Source organism: Coturnix japonica, chromosome 9, assembly GCF_001577835.2.
Source record: "Coturnix japonica isolate 7356 chromosome 9, Coturnix japonica 2.1, whole genome shotgun sequence".
Classification (NCBI taxonomy): Eukaryota; Metazoa; Chordata; class Aves; order Galliformes; family Phasianidae; genus Coturnix; species Coturnix japonica.
Genome location: NC_029524.1, coordinates 16,907,437 through 16,929,378, shown reverse-complemented (window position 1 = coordinate 16,929,378; position 21,942 = coordinate 16,907,437). Strand labels below are relative to the sequence as shown.

General features: G+C 41.1%; 1 protein-coding gene across 2 annotated transcripts in view; it reads right to left on the bottom strand.

Moving 5' to 3' along the window:
* The window catches only part of SPATA16 (spermatogenesis associated 16), a 79,722-nt gene that overhangs the window by 44,448 nt on the left and 13,332 nt on the right, over positions 1-21,942 (bottom strand). For both annotated transcript variants that reach the window (XM_015871962.2, XM_015871963.2), the window contains exons 2-3: positions 20,439-21,044; positions 7,616-7,761 (exon numbers count right to left, since the gene is read on the bottom strand). In XM_015871962.2, coding sequence (XP_015727448.1) covers positions 7,616-7,761; positions 20,439-21,023 — 731 coding nt within the window. In that variant the 5' untranslated portion in view covers positions 21,024-21,044. The remainder of the gene's footprint in view (positions 1-7,615; positions 7,762-20,438; positions 21,045-21,942) is intronic.

Below are 21,942 nucleotides of genomic sequence, written 5' to 3'. Positions count from 1 at the left end.
GGAGAAATTAAAAAATCAATGATTCCCTGGTAGTTAGCAACACATTTTTCCTGTAAGTCTTTGAGCAGAACGTACTGTGATAAGCTTATAATAAATACAGAATTGTAGTAGATTTTCAAATAATTATCCGTATCAGATCTCTGTTTTCCATCTTGATTCCTTACTGGTCTTAGAAAGATCAACTACTTCTCTTGATCTATAAATTCTAAACTAGGAAATATTATATTGTGCTCTAATAGCTTGGGCAAGCACAAGAAAGCTACCTTTGACTTCATAGCAGTCTGCTGGGCTCTCTGTAGCCTACACGCAGAAGTAATTTCTGCTGCATTGCATTTCTGCCCCAAAGAAGCTCTTTTCTGTGTTGATGCAGCTCCAGTTTAGTGGCCTCTATGCAGAACAGTGCTAATTAATGCTATGTATGTATAGCAACCATGCAGAGCTTTTCCCTAGTGGATTAAGTCTGATTCAGGTGATTTCAGGTAAAGGAAAAAGCTGGTTGAAAGTGGGAAGCAAAGGAATTATGCAAAGGTTAAGAGGAAAACCCCAATTCCAGGAAGTTATGCTCCAAATGGAAGCAGATGGGGACCCATCTGGGCAGGCAGCAATGTGCCAGGCTGTGCATGCTGAGAGCACGTCCGTGCTTCAGGACCCACCTCCAGCCACGGGCTGGTACTAGGCTGGTTAATCCAGTAATTAATTAGGAGGGATGTGCTTCAACAGGGAGGCTTGGAAGAAGAATTAGGAAGGGAAAGAGGCGGTGGACACACCAGCTGCAGCACGCACAGGGTGATCTCTGTGTGGTGTTCTTTGCCACAGGCACAGGCACTGGCCCTTTGGTCTTTGTGTACCCCTTGGGGATCTTCAGGTGGAAAATAATTCAACAGATGTATGAATATGGATAGCTCCTATCCTGTACGGAGAGAACTTCTAATCAACAAAACTGCAAATGAAGGCTCCATGTTTGAAGATTAAAACTTGTGTTCTTGCTGGGTTTGGCCCCCATCTGTCAAATGGCTGGGTTAAAGTAAACTTGAAATAGATTTTCATTTATTTTTCATCTTCGTTGTAATCCAAAGTCTGCCTGTTAAAAGCCTTTCGTAAATCACTTGGTCAGTTTTTCTCAACAGAACACTCCTTAAGTAACGCTGTATATCAGCCTCTTTTTTGACATTTTCATTTCTTCATCTTGACACCTTCTCTTAAAAATAATACAGTGTTTGTCCCATTATCTTCCTTCCCACTATAAGGAGTGGGGGAGAAGCAGGCATCAACTATCGCCATCGTAGCAATCAGAGCATGTGAAGCAAAGATGCACACGCTGCTCAGTGGTTTTATCTCTTCAGATGTTTCCTTCCATCTTACTGCCCAGCATTAAGAAATCAGGTGTGGTAAGAAACTTGGATTGCTACATAAAAACTGGCTGCTAGAAATCGTTCTGCCTTCTCTCCAAGGAATGCATCCTCTGAAGTCCTTCTGAATGCAATGGGGCTTTAACTCTAATCTGGCTGACACGTAGCAGAGGCACTTTTTCAACCCCCCGCGTCATTTATATTTGGCCTTTATAGGCCAAGAAAAAGTCAATGAGATGATTCTATAGATGAAACAAATGGAAAAAATACACCTCACTCATGAAGCAAGTAACTCATTTTTCTTGCTACTACTGCAAGTAAAAGCTAGCTTGTTAGTAGAGGTGCATGACATAATTTGTTAAATTGGACTGAGAGGCTTTTTCTTTTTCATAGTTGTCCATGTCTTCCTTCAACACAATGTGGTCTTCTGTAACAAGACACAGAACAGTCAGTTACACTTGACTATTAGAGAGCAATTAGGTGATCTACCAGAAGTAAGAACTCGGTGCAAAAGCAATACATGTGTCTGTTGGCATGGCAGTGTGCTGTGCTGCATGTCCACACATCACCAGTGCCAGTTTGTGGCTGGTACTGTGCTTGGGGACCTCTGGTTCCTTCCCAAGGGAAGGAGCATTCTACCCTCTCTGCCCCAGCTGCTCTCTATTTAAAGGAGTGACATTTAAAATCAGATAGCTTCTGTTACATGGGGGAAAAATGCTGGAGGACGAAGAGCCAGAACCATTCAGTAGGCGTAGCTAAAGGAGAGGCCGTGTCAAAGTCTGCTTAGTGAGGCAAACCTAGCAGGGAATAGCATGTGTGAATCTCACAATTCATTAGGAATCCCTTCTAATACAGTCATTACTGCAAAACAAAACCAACAGCAACAGAGACAGGAAAGCTTCTATGAGACTTATCTGGTTCAAGGAACAGGAGCTGTGATATAGTGAAAAAGATGCTCATCTATGGCATCAACAGACAAGGACTTTCTGTGCACAGAAGAAAACTTCTTGTGAAGTTTCCATATCTAAACAGACAGAAAGGGAGGAAATGAGGGATCCCTATAAAGCTTTCAGATGCGCAACACCTTTTCAGTGCCAGTGAAGTGAAATATAACTGCCACGCTAAAAGGTTCTGCAGCAGCAATTTGCTTTGAATTGCAAGCGTAAGACAAATGTGCTATAGAGGTTTTGATTCCTCAGCTGTGAAGGTGGTACAAAGGAGAATGTTTTCCTGTCCAGAACGAAAAGATATTTAAGAAAATGGTGTTTCAAAGCTCCTAAGACTTCTTAACACAAATGAAGATGCTCTGCCTTCCCTGAATTGTTTGCATAACATGTTGCCAGCTCACTCCCCAGCCACACTAATATCATTTTCTTATCTTGACCACCAGCTCTTCTGATGACTGCTATCATGAATCTCAGCCTTTAGAAAATAGCCCAGTGCTGCTGGACTCTTCCTCCAAAAAGGAACAGAATTTCATGCAGGGCAAGATTTTTTTTGCCCCAGATATTCTTTTCCTAAGTAAAATCCCACCACATGTTGTGCAGATAAATGTTATCGCCATGCAGTGTTATTGAAGTCAGGAACATATCCTTACCCTCAATGGTGAAAGACTCTGCCCATAGAAAAGGAACTATGTCACTGACCTAGAAATAAGATAGGATTAGGAGCTGAGAATTGGAGAATTCCAAGAAATTAATTAAAAAAGAAAGAGATGAACTACCTAGAAATATTTGAAGTGCAGCATGAGAAGGAATTATAAAATCTCTTAAAACTACTGTTAAAAAATATTATCCAGAGCATCTCAATGGAATAACTTTGTATTAATAACATCTCATCTATTATGTATATCGCAATATGCCTGACACAATTGCTGAAGTAATTAGGTGCTGCTAATTCTTCTCTTTCTCTTCTCCTTCCTGAGGAGGTAATGTGATTAGGAGAGTAGCTGAGGACAGAGTATACAGCACATTACCAACTTGCCACAGATTATCAGCACCAGCCTTTATGTTTGTCCTTTTCCTACTTTAACCTAAATATTTGTGCTTAAGTTCTTCTATTATTTCTCCTTTTTAATGCCCAGTGACTACACTGTATGATGGCAGCACTGCGTTATTTGATTATTTAGTATTTCATTAGGCTTGCACTGTTCTACTTGCTTTAACACAGCCCTTTTTTAAAGGTGCAAAATATGGAACATGAGGGAATGGCAGATCTGAATATTGTTTCTTCTTTTTTTAATCAACAAGCTGAGAATCAACCTCAATGAAAACGACCTGATTTAACCTGCCTATAATTCCAGTACAAACTTTTGAGTTGCCTTTCATTTTTATTTTTATTTTTTTTCTGACACATATTGCATAAACCTTGATCTGAAATAATTATTTTATACCTTCTAAAAGGGTTTGGAAAAATCATTGAGGGAAAATAAGTAGAGGACTGAGAACTGAATCTGTAAGGCTTCAGCTGCTCTAGGTTTATTTTCCCCCACTGTGCTTCCCGAAGAGATTCCCTCTGTTAAGTCATCACTAAAGCAATCGTGCGCTACTTAACAGAGGTGCTATTTTCTACTTCATGCGTCTCCCTATGAATTGTGCAAGAGGCATTAGAGAGCCCTGCCTTCCATCCAGCACATAAAAAGGCAGAGCAGGAAAAGCTTCACAGATTTATTGTGTTCCCTATGCGCTGCCTTTCTGGAAGAGAGGGAGAGGGCTGGCACTGGGTTAGACCTGCGGAGCAGCCTGAAAGGACACAGGAAAGTCTTTGCTAACCCCAAAGGTTTTTGAACAGCTCAACGCAGCAACCCTTATGGTAATGAACTCATTTTCCAGCATTACTTAGAGACAGTGTTAGTGAAGCATGGCGCAGTGTCTGATTGCTCTTCCTTCCCCTGGCTCTTACTTGGCATCCCGATGGAGTTTTTGGGGGAGGCAGGCAGGGAGCAATGCTTGGGGTTGCATCCTTCCTATGTTAAAGCAACTGGATCAAGCCATATGATTGCTGTTCCTCAAATATTGTGTACCACGAGGGCCATGACAGCTGAGTCACATGGCATCAACGTAAATTAATTTCATCTCAATTGGAGGAAAATAAGCAAAATTAAAATAAGACCTTAAGAGGATGTGGAGTCTCGTGGGTAAAGTCATGTATGTTGTGCTTTGAAAGATCTTCCATCTTCAATTGTTACAGAGTTCAGCATCACGCTCTCCAATTTTGCTCAAAATTGAATCTTAACAGTTGCTGAGATCCGTATGTGATGTACCATGGGTTGTTTTTCAGCGTGTGGCTGCAGCTTTATGGATTTCTCTGTGGGCCTCAGCCTTCTGAAGAGCAGATGTAACTGAGGGACTGCACTGCTAAAAAGCTGTGCTCTGCTTCAAGCTTACTCTAATTTGGGTCAAAAATCCATCCGCTGATATTACGCTGTGCAGTGTAAAGCTGAAGTAGTAATCTAAGGTTTCTTAGTCAGTTCTCGCCTTCTCAGACCTTTGCTGTTTTGCCATCTGCTATAATTGAAAATTGCCTTCTGCAACCAAAAGGAAAATCTAATTTCCCGGTGAGCCATATGGGGTTATTAAGATCATTAAACCCTGGTATGCCATAACGTCTGGGCCAAAAGGACCACAGGGCATGTAAATATTGTGTGATTCATTTTATAGCCTCAGGCTGCAAGTTAGGAATTATTTTGATGGCTATCTTATGATGAAATGTGGTGGTCAAGTAGGTTACTGCAGATGCTGTTTGGTGAGGTTGACCCATGGCACATTTCCTCAGAGCTGTGACAGATAAGGGTTGGGTTTTTTTAATAGTATTTCATCACAAAGGACAAACATTTTATATCAGTCTGAGAAGCAACCGAAACCCCATCAGGATCCTCATTTATGGCAGTGATGCTAAAGACAACCTCAAATTTTGATGTTAAGAATCCTGAGGATGCAATTTCCAGTTTGCAGGCACTCCCAGACTTTGCTTCTCATGCAGGATAATTCTGTCACATATCTGGTGATAGAAAGTGTACTCCCTTGCCTGTTTTTATTTCATTTTAATTTTTTTTTAAGACCGGGATAGCTGTCCCTTTGCAGATGCCCATTCTTGAACATTTTTAAAACTGAGCTGCTGGAATTTTCCTCTGTTTAGTTGTGGTATTTTGCAAGATTCTTGCCAAGGAAAAAGCTCTTATATATATTTGATACAGATATGTATGAGAATATTAAAGCTGATTTTTGGTTAATAATGCTCCAGAAATAAATGCAGGAGCCGTGAAATTTACATGAAATTAAAGAAAGAATAGTTCAGTAAATGCAAATAAATGCAGAAATGAATTTTTTAATTTGGATTCATGATTAATACCAAAGGATTACCAGCAAACCATTACAAGGTGGTGATGACATAAAAACTCAATGGGAATAAAAATTCTATACGCGCTATTTAACTGATGGCAATAAGCTATTTTTAGTAGGAGACCTCAAAGTAATGTATTTGTTCCTTTTGAAAAAATATAGCTATTGATTATCTTTCAGGTTCTGCCTTTATGTTAATGATATCTCAGAATATTTTTTACTGGTATATTATGTGTGTCAGTTCCCGCAGTTTACAACGTAACAAATACTGTCCGTAGACTTGTTCCCATTCTGCAAGTTATTAAATGAATTATACTGAAAATAAGCATTACTGATTGCCACTTTTCTTTGAGCTATGCAGCTAACGAAGTTAAGAACAGACTGTTATAATTATATATAAGACAGAAGAGTGAAGAATTTCACGCTCCTTCAGTTTTTTTTCAGCAATTCCCATCTGACTGTGATCATTTTTTTTCTGTAGATCGTGATTTCTGTAGGTCATGGTTTCTGTTTTAAGACAATTGAAACCAAAGCATGACTGATTAGGTGTTGGTTTCCGTAGTATTACAAGCACTACACCTTATTTTAGGGTTCTTGGAATTCAGTTAGAAAAAGAGAGATCTCATTATGATTTTTCCAAAGGTTAGAGTCCAGTGAAACTACACTCTTCTCCACTAGTGTGATCTTTCAGAAGTAATGAAAAATATGTGGTTGCTTTGTAATTTGCGTGAGGAACGTGTTGCTTTAGGAGGTGTATCTGCCTTCCCCACTTCCTTTGCTTTGGTTAGAGTATTCCAACTGAAAGTAGTACAGACCGTCTGCCTGCGAGGTGTGCCTTGGAGTGCAGCCACTGATAGAATCAGCAGAATGGTTGGGTTGGAGGGGACCTTAAAGATTATCTAGCCCCAGCCCCTGCTATTAGTCAGGTTGCCAACCTCTAGGTCAGGCTGCCCAAGAGCATGCGCATTCAAGACACAGAAGTGGGCTTTGTGGATGAAATGCTTGGGGAAATTATTAATAAGAAGTGGAGTTGAGAGAGATGGAGATCTCATCATTGCGTCAGGATTCTCAGCCTTCCCATGGCTTCATTTGCTTGTACAAACCTAATGAACCTGCTCCATGACAGCATCACATTGCTATTTCAGCACATTGTTTTCGCGGCTGTCTCCTGTGAATTAGGCATAAGCATGTGCCTCCTTTTTTGGTGTAACTACTCTTTTGTAGTTACATTCAGTTGAGATGATTGTGTGAAAAACTCACCCTGCACTAATTGCAGTGTCCATCGTAATACATCTTGTACAATGGAAAAAATGAACAGAGACCTTAATAATGAAGTGATGCTGGCAGGACAGGCTTGTGCTTAACAGAAACTACTGTTATGCCTGAATGCTAATTAAAGGCAGCACAAACCCAGCAAAATCCTAACTCATTTGAAATAAATGGGAATTTCAGTACCAACATGTGCAAGCTTTGTTTCTGGCTTCTTTATGTGTTGGTGTGGTGCTGGCCTTTGATGTGGATTACAACTGAGCTCATAAAGGAATTATCAAATAAAAATATCTTGAAGCTATCCCTGACCTAATCTGGCTTGAAAAAGTTCAGAAGCTCATAATATCATTACAGGCACATAAGGCTGAGTGTGTTTGTATTTGTCCAGTTTCAATCTTAGGATGCCCTGAGCTCTCTGTGTGACTCATCTATGTACCCCTACCTACTTGCACTATCAAAGCAGCAAATGCATACAGTGCTATTTCAGCCCAGTGTCTGAAATTCTGAGAGCTAATCTGTCCTAAACATCAGCATGGTTTATCAATTCTTCTTTTCTCATCATTAGACTGATTCTTCTTGCAGAAGATGTATTTATAGTATTTGTTCAGGTTTTGTTTCCTGTCTTTGCAGCCTATGTGATCAATATTTATTTTTTACCTGTGTGAGTGATTCAGAGCAAGATCAGGCTTCCTCAGTTTTAAGTAGCAGGTCACAAGCTTCATCTCAATAAAACTGGCAATACTGGAAATATCTTCTGGATATGGTTTGGAGGACTTGTCTATAGCAGCACCTTTACTGCAAAGCTTTACAAGAAAGAAAAACATTGTTGACTGACGTTGTAATACGCCTTTTGTTAGATATTTTCTAACTGATAAATGGAGAAAACTGTCTTCTAAGTAAAATATATCCTGACCTTAAATACACTTAACACCACAGCAATTGGTATGAATACATGGAAACATAAAGTAAAATGCAATGTCATCTTCTTGGGAGGGATAGCCAAGAAAGCAGATAATAAGCTAAAAGCTAAAAAGAGCTGTTAGACACAATATTCCCCCCCCCCCCAATTATCAAAATCTTAAGTCTTGTCTCCAGGCTCCCAAAATCTGTGGCTGTCTTGAGACTGAGGCCGAAGGAGGAGTCTCAGCCATTTACTTATCTCAGCATTGCCAGCAGTGAGCAGTGCCTTAGTACTGCAGGTAGGAAAGTAGAGAGCTATAGATGGTGGAAAGAATAAGATCAGCTGTCTTCCCCATCCTCTCAAGCCACATAGAATTTAGCAGAGAAAGATCCTTTCATTTAAAAAAGAGTACACTTATCTTCAAAGATAAATCACCTGCTGTTCATCACAGGAAATCAATCAGAAATTCACTCTGTTTCATGATGTGCATCATTAGAAATAGATAACTCCTTAGAGTTTTGGAGAGTCCTTGGCACCAGCAGAGCTACGACACTGGACAGGACCACCTCTGGTCCTCAGATCCTTGTGCATTATTACTCTGCAGGAAACCTGATTTCTTTAATGCCCAAGAGTAGTAAAAAATCAGCTTTAGTTATGAACAAAATTCAACTGTCAGCAATTAGATACAACTGTAAACAAATAGATTAAGTCTAAGAGCCTTGTCTTTAAGGACAATAACGATACAGTTCTACTAATGAAAATGCAATTGAATGTCCTTTGCTTGGATAAACATCTCTAAACAGCGTTGTTCAGTGTGCAATGATTTCATCTGCCTAAATGACTTTCTTCCAAATCAACTTCAAAAGTAGATTTCTGATGAAGAATAACAAATTCATATTGAGCTGGGTGGTGTGCTTAATGTCTCAGATCACATTCAGACCAGAGCCAAGCATTCCAACAACACTGGGATTGATGTTGGGTGCAGCCCCTGCTTTAAATGGGCCAGAACCAGAAGATTCTCAATTGAGCGCATTTCTGCTGGTCACCAAAGCTTTAGAATGGAAGGAGAATGTGGTTTGTTTGTCTAGCTCCTTGTTACTAGTAAGTCTGGTTGTACTGATTAGTTTCTTGTGCCTGCTTAGTTAATATCCAGTGGCTAATCTTAAGAAAGTACAAGCTCAGCAGTTGAGGTCTCTCTAAAAGATTAAATCCATTGGGAAAATACCTCTTCTACATATGCACCCTTCCTCCTACATGTGATCCTTGGGAGCAGGCAGGATCCCAGACCCACATCTGCTCTCATCTCTTACAAAGCAAACTCCATCTTTAAGATTTTGTGCCTTGGTTGGAGATCAGCTCAATTCTTTGTGGCCATGGGTCATACAAAAATTGTCCCCCTAGTTTAGGTGTGATAAATATCTTCTTTTTTCACATCCTTTCCTTGCCGAGCAAGTTACACAGTGTATGTAATGACACTCATACATTTAAGTTTTTCTATCATCTTGTTATCAGTAGAAGTTATAAATCAGAGAATTCATCACTTTTAACTTAGCTCATGGTACCACATATATCTGCTGAAGTGTCTCTGTGGGAAAGACGTGCTATATGTACCTAAAAACCAGAGAATTATGTTCACATCAGTGAACATAAAAGTATCATCAAGTTTTTCTGTAATAACACTCTTCAGCCAAATTGGCCAAGCTGTGACCGCTGTTAAATTTACGGGAATTAGAGCGTTGAGGCTACTCCCTTGACTTTCAAGTTCCTGAATGATTGTGAGAAGAAAAGAATCATTTAGTCATCTCTTCAGTATGAAGTGCCGCGATTCAGAGTTTCCTTGATGCTAACTGCTGATATTGAGGAGTTATGTCTAGACCTGTGCAACCCCTCTGTTATCACTGACAAAAGGAAAAACACAAATCTCCGTAAACCACATCTAAACAGATAAGGGTTTAGCAAACATGTTTAAGTACAGTGCAATTGGCTTCTAACAGGTCTTCTTAGAAGGATCTTGGAGTAACACAATAACTCAGTGTTTAGTCACACAAAATCAGAGCAATATTCCAAGGGTTTTTCTGCTTCACTTTCTTGACCGTTTGGTTGGTTATGCTTTAGGTTAGGAATTCACAAAAATACTATTTTTGTGCAGCATTTCTACTGTGGATCAGCGGATCTGAAGTGGACCCCTCCACACTAGTTCCATGCAAACACCAACAGCAAACACCAAAAGCAAAATTTGGCCTAATTTTACATTTAGCAGAAGGGTTATGGATATTCAAGATAGCCCTGGTATAAGGGGTTAGTGAGATGTGCAATAAGTTAAGAGGCAGCACTGTTAGAAGTATCTGGTTCTGGTAGCAATATAGACACCAGTGCAAAAGTTTTTTTGGGGTGAAGCATCTAAATGTAGCAAAACAAGCACAAGTTCTGACAGAGATTATAACTTTGCATTTGTTTCTTCCGCCTTTATTGCATTTTTCTGACCTGTTGCTAAGAGGACATGACTATGCAGCAGGAGAGAGATTGCTTCCATGAACTGTCCCATGTGCTGCTGGGTATGGAATCAGGCGGATTGTTCTGAGATTTTCTGGGGGTCCAAAGGAGGCTGTGTAGATACAGTTTGTTGTAATTCTGGGAAACCTGTTAGATTGAGAGCAAGGGAAGAAGAAAGGCTGTGCCATGCACAGATAATGAGAAGGGAGGAGATTCATTTGCAGTTTTCATGTCTCACCCAGCAGCGTCAAGTTTTCTTGATCCTGCTGCAGTTCAATACCTCTACCTTTGAAGATCAAAAGGGCTGTTGGTGTTTTTGGAGTGCTTGCTTTAAGTGAAAGGTAAAAGCAGCTCCATCCCACTCCTCTGCATAGCTAAAGGTCTTGTCAGGAGGGTCATCCAGATACAGATGTAACTGATGGGCTTGGAAAGGCGCAGACTTTTATTTCTTTTTTTAAACAATAAAGGGTTTTTGTTTGTTTGGGTTTTATTTTATTTATTTATTTATTTATTTTTTGCAGAGTAATATTATTGAGTTTGATTTCAATTCCATGCTGGGAAATTTGGGCTTACATTTTACCTGAGACTTTGGTGCACTTTTGAATCTGCAGAAATCTTGCCAGTGTCTAGAAGTTAACATATACTATGCATTTAAATAAAGCAACTTAAACGTGAAGCATTACAGGCAATCTGGTATTAAAACCCTGCAAGGTACCATTTTATATCCTTGACCATAGGTAGGAAATGTAACAGTATTTCACCCTTTCAGACTTAAAGACTACCTGTGAGCACTCCTGTCAGTAGACAGGAATGTTTGTCCAGAAATAATATTTAATTTTGAAAATCCTGCCAAAGGCTATTTCTGTTTCCATGGGGGCCCTTGTTACAAGTGGAGATCCCAGTGCAGCTTTTGTGCACATGTAATACTCAGACTTCAGGAGTCTGCCCAGCGATCCCATTCAGAGAGTTCCTATGTGTATATAGGAGATGTTAAGATAGAAGTGGTACCTGCAATTTTCTAATTAGTGGTGAACTGACACTAATTAACATTACAATTCTACTGATAAGGGAGGTTTCTCTCTCAGTGCGTAGGAGCCTATAACTGTTGCTGAAATCATGGTCGTATAAATGCTTGTGATAAAGCGCTTGGTCAGAGGTCACAGAACAGCTCTGTGACACTGTGAACTTAGCATAGATCTTGCTGTGGTAGTAAGGCTTTAATTTTGGCAGTGGCAAGCAAGGAAATTTTATAAGTAAAGACCTCCCAAGTGTTAGCTAATGAGAATGAGAGAAGTTCCTCCCTGCTTTGGCCCACCGTGGCTTTGGTACAAGGTAGGAAATTCTGGTCTGGAAGCTGGCATCAAGTTAGTGTGGGTCACACTTGGAAGAGTAGATTTAGAGCTCTGGTGATGATGTATTGGTGTTTCTGCCTTGCTGCGTTTGCTGGGAAGAAGGGGAAAGGCTCAACTGGACTTAACGGATGAAGGCAGCAGTCTGCTAATTGCTGCTATATGCTTGGTGGCTACTGAAGTCAGGAACGTGGCTTGCCTTAAGAAATTACATATCCAGTAGTTATCTCCCTATGTGTGTGAACATAGACAGAAATATAGATTGTGGCAGCAGCAAATTTAACTCAGCAGCTGCCTCGGAAAATGAATAAATCTGGTCAAGTGAAATTCCGTGGCAACTTTGAGACCACTTGTGCTTTCCTCTGCTGGAACAGAAGGGTTAGGAGCAGGTTGGAATGTGGCAGTGACCTGCTGGCCTTGCTGCAGCTGAATGCTTGGGATATTTATGTATTTTATTTATCCTTTCAGCAGAAGGCTGTTTAATTGCATCTCTCTCTCTCAGAAAGAACTTTTGAGGCTTTCCCTGGGGAGATTTTTAGAGTGGTTAATCAGAGGGACAAACCTGAAAAGGCAAGAGAGATTCAATTAGCGCCTTGTCTCCCAACCAGCCAGCAGCGCTAACCTGACGCCTTGGCTCCAGAGCAATCCATGTGCTGAGCCTGGTACATCAGGCAACTGGCCAGCCCAGCATTGCCTGCCTCCCAGAAAATGTCTGCTGAAGGGATGCTGCTTCTGGAAATAACTTCCAGAACCTGACTGCAGGCTGAAAACAAAGCGCTTTTTGTATATCGCTGAGAGTTCTGGTCCCTACGACCATTAAGCATATCAAAAATAGTGCGGAAAACCAGCACAACGCAGCCAGATAATGATGGTTTTGTCTGAGTGGGGGGAAAAAATAATCAGTGTGGAGGATAAAAAGAGAGAATTTGCTCTGAATGATATGATTTCATGCAGCATAACTTTCCAGCTTCTGTTTAAAGTCACACTGATGCCTTGGTATGTAATTTCAGTCAGCAGAGCAGGAATCATATATAAAATCGCTGTCTTTATTGTTAATGAGATTTGTGTAAATAACTTTCTAAGAACATATTGAAAATATATAGTTCACTACTGAATCCAAATGCAAATGTCAGGTAAGAAGAGCTAAATTTGCTAAGCTTCCTGCAATGTGCTCTGCCGTGGGTTTTTCAAATAATATGTACATATGATATTTCTGGCATATTAGCTGCTTTGTGCAGAGTTAGCACCAGGTTCTGTAACAGTAATGTATGTGCAGGGCATATTTGCTGTTTTGGGGATATTATTGGTTATGCAGAGCTGTCAGAGAGCCCAAGGTACCTCAGATGTGCCAAGTTCTGAGGAATGATCCGTATTTCACTTCCAAAAAAACCCAATGTTTGCTAGAAAAGCATAGACCTGGTGAGCATAGAACCTCCAGGCTGCCTGCCCTCGCTGGGGGATCAGCATGGGGTGGGATCCATCCTACTCTCTCCTCATCTCCATTGGGTCCATCTGGAGTCCCCTCTGTGTTAAGGCTTCAGTTCCTCAGCTCTGTTTTGCAGGTGTCTCCTCTGTAACCTCAGAGGTGTGAAAGGGATTTGGTAGGGCAGAATATTAAAGAAATCCAAATCTAAATTGAGACTTCAAGTGCCAGCAAAATTTAGAGGATATAGCAATTTGGTTTGTTCTCATTTATAGCTGGATGCTGCTTTATACAAATAAACTTGACGTGAATCTTTCCCTCCCATGGAAGATAATGATGTTCCCTGCAGCACTCCTAAGCCAAAGTCATTCCTATTTATTGGCAAGGATTCAGATAAAGGCTTTACCTCCCCCCAGTGCAAACTCGGGGGTCTTTTTCTCGTAAATAATTTGCTTTGAGAGCACTTAAATCGGGAACAAAGGCTTTAGGAAAATGTCACCCATTCGACTTCAGCTTAATCTGTGTGCCATGCCATAAATCAGTGCCTCTCATTACCAGCCTCTATTTCATGGAGTGCCCCCCGTTATCAGTATTGCCAGGGTGAGAGGAGTGCAGAACAAAAAAGAAAGCAAACCTCCAAAGCTCTCTAATGAAACATATATTGCAGAATCAATATACTACAATAGTTTCCAAGGAACTTTATATTCTGTACTGTGTACTGAAGCCTCCTTTATAGATTGCCTTTGTAATGCAGGCTCTGTCAGCTCTCCAATGTGAGTCCATCCAAAATCAAACCAAAGCAAAAATGGTGTAAATATTCCATATGAAAACCGAACAATCAGACAAAAGTCAAAATGGATACGAGTAGCTCCTCTTGATGGGCTGCAGTTCGAGATGCCTGCTGCACTGGAAGCAGGAGCATCAGTCTTTTCGATAGCACTCACAGAAGGAGCTGGCCAAGAGGATTGGGTTTTTTTTGTGTTGTTTTTTCTTTTAATGTTATTTTTTGGTGGCAACTGTCAGCTGGTGTGATGTGACTGCATTGTAGCAAGATTCTGAGAGCTGTCATGATTGCTTGGAAAAAGCAATATAATTTCAGGCCAACTAATTGAATCCCTTTGATGCCAAGAGATTTGCTACCACTAAATCCAAACACAGAGATATCTCACCAGCACTTTTATTAAGGCAAACAATGTGAAAGGCTCACTCCACTTTGATGGACAGGAATATTAGGGAAAAACAATAATTTGCTGAAGCTGTATTTTCATGCCATTTCTGAGGGTGGCATTAAAGATAGCTGCAAGGCTGGCTCTCCCCTCTGCCCTCACCTCAGGACTGTGGGGATTTGGTAAACTCCAACACGGATCTCTTCAGCATTATTGTCAGTGTGAGAAATGCGGCACATTTCCACACCTCAGGAATAAACAGAAATAAAGCTCATCCCTAACGTAACCTAAACAGAATTCATCCTCCCCCTACTTTTTATTGTTTGGTTCACCTCTGTAAAGCTTTTCAGCATTTATATTCATTTTACACTGTCAAAAGCTGAACAGGAGTAAGATAACAAATGGTTCTGGTAGCAGCTGTCACCACCTACTGTCTGTGCATGCCTGTGTGAATCTCTAAATGGAAATAAAGTACTTTAATAACACATTTTCTCTAAACTGTCCTCATGGATAAAGTTCCTCTCAAATCAGCCTGTGAACGCTTTCCAATTCGGTGCCCGCTTTAGCCTGCATCGTCGTCTCTCTCTGCAGAGCCCAGGTAGTGTGCAGCAGCGTGATTTAAGGAGAGTTCAGAGGGAAAATGCATTAATAGTGCACCTTCTGCACCTGCTGCTCACCTGCACTAGCTGCTTTCGGTGTCTAGACCATTTTCTAACCTGCCTAATTTTCTCCTCGTAAATTAAGCTGATTGTCATTGCCTTCTTGGACCAGTGGCAAAGCACCCATAGCTACAAATTAAACACGGATTTCTCTGCCCTCCCTGTTCCTGTAAGATCCCTTCCAGGAGCAGATGGCAGCTTGGGAGGATGAATGCCTTCAATTTCTCAGGGCCCTGGGTATCACAGGAACTCCTCTTCAAACCAGGCTCTAAGGCATCGCTTTGCAGAGAGAGGCAGGAGGTGGGATCACACTTCTGCACTGACCTTCTGTTGGGAATCTCAAGGCCTGTGATGCACTCAGGGAGCTGTGGGGTTCAGATACCCAAAGGTTTTTAGCTGGCTCACTTTCACAAAAGCCCTTCAGTTCTCCAGGCAGAAGTGATGTGCTCTGAGCCATCTACAATATCTGTGGTAGAGCAAAAGGCTGAGCTCACATCTCTCATGACAAGCTCATGCTTCATAGAATCATTACAGCTGGCAAAGACCCCCTAACCTCAGTTCATACCCCCATGTCCCTCAGTGCCACAAACCCATGGCTCTGAACACCTCTGGAAGCAGTGACTCCACCACTCCCTGGGCAGCTGTGCCGCTGCATCACTGCTCTTTATCATCAGAAATGTTTCTTAATATCCAAGCTGAACTTCCTCTGCTGCAATTTCTAGCCATTAGCTCTCATCCTGTCCCTAGTTCCCTTCCACCAAGGCTGTCCCAGTTCTTTTATTTCTCTTCTATTTTCCTTCTTCTTCTTTACCTACTGAGAGTTCTATTACAGGGCCCTTGTCTGCATTTTGCAGTGTCTGTAATGCATGAGATTTGCACGTGTCTAGGTCAATGAGGCTTTTGATTGTAAGTGACAAGTGGTGGGTGATTATTATTTTTAATCAACGGTTTGCTCAGTGTTTACAAAGTACGAAGAAAATATTTAGCGCTTTTGAGCACTCGTCACCTCCAGGTAAATAACTGAGTAGCATGTGAGGAAGCCAATTAGAGTTAATTAGAAATTGACTGATCTGCTTTGGCACAAGAATGATTGGAAAATATGCTCTGTCCTTTCTGGAATAGGGATTTTGTTCTTGTACACGCACATCAATGAGGAAACATATTGTTTTATGGTCGGCGTGTAGTATTCCTTTGAGAAAAAAGCACTTTATAAGCCAGATACGTAACAGCACTTCAGGCAAGAAGAATGAGGGCATGAATCCGTACAGACAAATAGTTGTGCAGTTCCTCAGCTTTATGTCATGGTGATGGGCATGCTGGAAATGCCTAGAAGATTAATAGATTCAAATTCAGTGATCAAAAGATGGGAGCGTGTCCAAATGGATCATTATAACAGATTCCCACTCTATCCCACAAGCCAGATTTGAGCCATCTGTAAGCTTCACATTCCTGGTCTAAAATCTTCTGCAGCCATAAAAGACAGTTAAGTATCAGTAGAAAAAAATCAATTTCTTGGCTTTGCAGCCTAAAAATATAGCAATGGCACTGTGGGGAGAGGAAAACTGCTGATTATCAGGCCTTTTTACATTTTCTTCTTCTTTTTTTTTTTAAAGCAAGGAGTAGGCTGTATTTTGGAAACTAATTTGTTATCAGAGGTTAAAAGAATATTTCTGGAGAGTAACATCAGCATCTTGTGCTCAGGTTTGGTGGATCAGTGACTGTCACCTTTGTTGTTTTCTATCCAGGACTTGGTGTACCCTCAGAAAGAAGTTTCTAGAGAACCTGTGCTGATGATAAAACAGGCAATTTATGAGTCTGATTTTTAGCTCCAGAAAGCTGGTGCTAAAAACAAATATTTAGCCTTTCACATGTTATCCCTTCTGCACTCAAGTTTCATGGTGTTAAAACGTGTCTGGTCCTGGTACGACTCTTCTTGGTGAGAGGAGTGTGAGGAAAGCTCTGTGATTTTGTATTTTCTACCCTTTCTATAAGGAATTCCAGTCCCCATGCCTCTGAAAGTAAGGGATTATACAATGAGGGCTTCTTGGACCCCAAGAGAAGGTAGAAATGTGGCTGTATCAACCTTTCTGGAGCACTTCAGCACAAAGCACATCCAAATATCCCCATCCTGTGCTGTTCCCCAGACTGCAGCAAGGCCTAAGAGAAAACCTCTCATGCTTTTCCATTCACTGCTTAAAGTGAACCTCTTCTCATGTTGGTAATAATATAGAAGACACTCATCTTTTGCTTCTCATCCTATATTAAGACATTGATAGAATGAATGCTTGTTTAAACCATACTGCCTAACTCTACACTGGTATACTGACAAGACCCTGATGCTGCGGCCTCTTTCAAAGTATTTTCTCTTTGCAAATATTGTTGCCTGGAAGTGTGGTTTTGCCATTGTCTTCTTTGCAAGCAGTGAATCACAACAAGCCTCAGAAAAGGTTAACCTGAAAACCCAAGCTACGTGAACAGAGATGGTAGTGACGTTTAGCTCACTGCCATCACAAATGTGCCCATAGCAGCCATCTGCAGGAGGTTGGGGCATTGTGAACATATTGATTTTTTAATCATGGGAGGATTATTTTCAGAACAACAGTCTGTAATTTAAATCTATACAGGTTTTAACAGTCTGACATTTCTGAATTCTTTTATATGATACAAGAACAGTGGATGCTTATGAAGGTTTAATGTTATTTCATAGCTAAGCTGTTAATAATTGGCTAGAGATTTTCTAGATATACATATAGAATTTCCATTGATGTTTTAAGCTAGAGTCATTTCTCATACCCTTCATCTCACAGTCCAGATGTTCAGGTCCTATTTTGCTACATTCCAACATATGGGTGCTAATGATTTAGGGAAATTTACAGTGTTTCTCAATGCAGTCTGCCAAATATACCGTATTACTGAGCTAGGAGGTGGGAGACCAAAGACTGTTGCCCCAATTTCCTTCAGCCCTTTCCTTCAATGGTGACATGAAGTATTTGATTCTTAAGCTCTAATGGTGACAGTTCTCCATGGGAGCACTATTTTTTCCTCTCCCAGGCCAACCACAGTGCAGCTGACTAACACTATGTCCCCTCATGCCTCAGTGATACAGTTGAAATGTAAGGCCATACATGCGCTTTACAGGATCAGAGTCTCTCACTCAGAATGTTGTGATATCAGACTAAGACCTGGATTTCCTTAAATGGGAAAAATACCTGTCAACATTTTGCACCAGAAGCCACCACTTTGAATTCCTGACCTTTGAACTTCTAACAGATTGTGCTTCTCTGTAGCGACATTAAATGTGGAGGAATTTATGTGTGTGTGTGCGTGCGCGTGTTTCATCAAGGAGCCATGGGTGAAACAATCACAGTTTCAATCTCAGCTGTTTAAGTTTTTTGTTTTTCTCTGCATGGTCTCCAATTTGTCTGTCTCTGAATAAATAGATGAATTGGAGCTAATACAGAGAAAAGCAATGAACACAATGCAGAGGTTTAAAACACATGACCTGGGAGAAAATACTAAAAGGTGTGAATTTATTTAATTTAGACAAAACTGAAAAGAGATTTGCTTCAAGGTTGCACGCATAGAGAGAACAGAGTAGCTAATTGCTTTTCATGACAGGAAAGAGAAAATACTTTGCAGTATGGGAGATTTGGGAGCAAGCTTTCTCACAGCATGTTGATATAGATCTGAGGTCCATCTCAGAGAAGATTTTCAGATACAGAGCCCAGAAATGTCTTTCAGAGATGTTCTGAGCTTACTTGTTTTTTTTTCTGCTTCTGGGCAGAGTGGGATTGCAAGGCAGCTTGAGAAGACCCACCCTACGACATCCTGATTTCCCAACCACTCTGTCCTGGGAAGGAATTCTTTAACCTTTTGCTCATTCCTCCCCCAGGATGTCTATTATGGGCCTTTCCATTTCCCTTCAGAACAGACAAGTAAGTGCTCCTTTCCTCTCAACTGAAAAGTGTTTTTGTCCCCAATCGCAGCTCATTTCTGAATGAGGGGGGGAAAAAAAGCCCAAAAAGGATGTCACTTTCTAATTTTCCTCGCTTGCTGCTAGAATACTTATTGTCTTAAAATAAAATGCCTTCAGCAGTATAGGAAAAAAAATAATAAAAAAGGAATGTTTTAGAAATGCTTTTGAACTGAGTCTGGCAGTATGGCACTGAAACAAGTACAGCTGGCCCTTTTTTCAGGATGTCAAGTGCATAGCTGAAGTGATTGGGGTCACAGTGGAGATGAAACATTAGGGAGAATCCAGAGAGCACAGCTCCAAGTCCTCTGTTTTAATCACCAAACGTATTCCTGTAAAGAGTCTGAAGTGTCATTTCTTCTCTTTTAAATTCTTACAACTACTAGAGAGCGATTTTTTTGCATTGCGTATTACAGCAAAAGTCAAGCCCTTGTTCACACAGGGAATGTTAGTGTCTGGGTTAAATTTGAAGATATAGGGCGTCTTCCAAGGTTTATAAGACAGCATTGTGTGTGTAGGTACAGAGCCCAAAACGCTCTGATGCTGCCCCTATGAGAGCAGCTTTTGTCTGCACAATGCCACTGTTTAGCAGCTCTAGCATCACTAAGAACTGACAGTCTGATGCCACTGTTACGTTTCATTCTGCACGCAAGCAAACAGTTTATCATAGTCTGTTCCCAGCAATTGTAATCCAATTTTTGTTATCTTACATTGTTTGAAAAAGGGAGGGAGAAAGATACTGTACGTCAATCTGATAAAAGTGTTTAAATAACTGGTGCTTTTTTGTGATTATGTCGGTTTTACAGCAGCATTATGGAAACGCGACAGGGTAACTAAAATCTGATTACGTCTAAGTCCTTGCCCATTATGTGATTATTATGAACCATGACTTCTCCTGGCACATTATGAATTACATGGTCATAATGCAAGGGATTTCCAATATAATTAACCGAGATTAGCAGCACTAGAGAAATCTGGGAATAATGATACAACTTTGAACAATCAGTTTTACTGTAAGTGCTGCTAGCTCTGGCTTCCAGGAACCAGGAGGCTGCTAGATGCAACCATGACCCACCTGTTGGGGGGGGGGAGGGAAAGGAAGGGGGTTCCTGCACCTTTTCTCTCTTTCTACCCTCAGGGAATTAATTATCACCTTGACAGAGTACTGGGAACTCCCTTCTCTTTTGTTCTCCGGCTGGCTGAGGTTTTCAGAAATGTCAAATGTTTTCATATACCTCCTTTATGAGGGCTTGGCTAGACACAAGGAAGGAGCTCTGCTTTTGCAAACATAGAAATATCTACTTATTGGCTGGCGGATCAATTTAGGGTAGCTCAAGTTTGAGCACTTAAAGATAGAAAGTCATGAAAATCAAAGATAAGTTTCAAAGTATGTGGCCAAGGTCATATTATTTAGTATAATTCTATGATAGTACAATATATTTGATGATTCTATGCTAAACAGGGTTGAGGCCCCAGAGAAGTTTGGTTCAGTCCAGTGGTTCCCCTACCCCCGTACCTCCAATGCAGTTGCAAGCCGTCCCGCTGCCACCGCGTAGTTCTTCTGCCTGTATTGTCTGCTGGCTTCCTGCAGGGCCGCCCGCAGCTGCTCATCCACCCGTGGCACTGCACTGCTGGTTGCTGCACTCATGGCATCAGCATGGCCATAGAGTGCTGCTGGTGCTGTGAACTCGAAGGCAATCTCCTCCTCATCAGCATAGACCAGCTCCATTTCTACATGCATCAGAATGTGCAGAGGAATATGGGACAGAGGGGCCGGGGTTAAGGGATTGCCAGTTTGTAAATTTGTTGCTTCTTTTTTTGCGGCTTGTTTGTCATTGTTTTCTGCTTTCCATTTAGGACTTGCTCTGCCTACATCATTACTTTGTTTTTCCTCCTTTGCCTCCTTTATTTTCTCTGTGATATTTCCTGCTTCTCCATCCCCAAGGTGGTTCTTGACCTCTTGCAGTGTCTCTGGAATATCATTCAATTTGTTTGCTGCTGCGCTTGACTCCTTACTAGCCTGTGTTTGCTGAGAGGCTTCATTCTGGCCACTTGCGCCTAAGAAATCTTTTTGAAAGTCAATGCTGCTTTCTGATTCCATAACTTGAGCAAAGAAAGAGTCCTAGGAGAGAATGCAGAAAAGTTAAAAATACTCAAACATTGCAAAGCCAAAAAAAGTCTGCAAATATATTCTCCGCTCAGCACATAGCATGCAGCACTATGAGGAAGCTCTTTGGTACTCGGTATATGGCATATCAGGCTCACAGTAATTACTGTCTCTGTCCTGTATAAGGGGCATAAGGGTTTTAAGCATCTTAACTACAGTTGATAGCTCTTTATAATGGGTGTTATGCAGAGTAATGGTGGTGTACTAGTTTGTTATACCCGCAACAAGAAGGGAAAATATGGCTTTTAATCATAAGGACTAGAAGAAAGAGGAAAAACCTATGACTAATTGACTTGTGTTGCATGCTCTAGGGAGCAAAACATCGCTGGGGCCTGGATTTTGAGCACTGCTAAGCACTGTTACTGAGGCCAGAGAGGAGTGCTAACAAATTAGCACCTTGGCCATATTCCAAAGGGCACAAGCTCAAAGCAGGGTCTTAGCCTCAGCTACGTTTGAGCAAAATTGCCAAAGTCATTCAGAGAGGTGGTGGATTTGCTCACTCAAGATCAGATTGAATGGGTCTCTGAGCACCCTATTGAGCTGTGGGTGCCCTGGACTGTAGGGGAATAGAAACAGCCTTTAAATGTCCCTTCCTATTCAAACAATGCTATGAAAATTCAGATCTGAATTTGGGTTTTGAAGCCATTTCTGTCTGCACTGAACACTAGCCTGCTGTTGGAGACACAGCCCTGCCCTATTAGCAGCACAGGGAGCTGGCAGTGGCCTCAAATTAGTGCATGAAGCAGAACCCAGGCCTCTTTTTAAACCACTGCCTATGCAAAAGGAAAGGTGCACTGTACACTCATCATCATGCTCCAATTCAATGCAAGTTTTGATTTTCATCTGCCTTAGT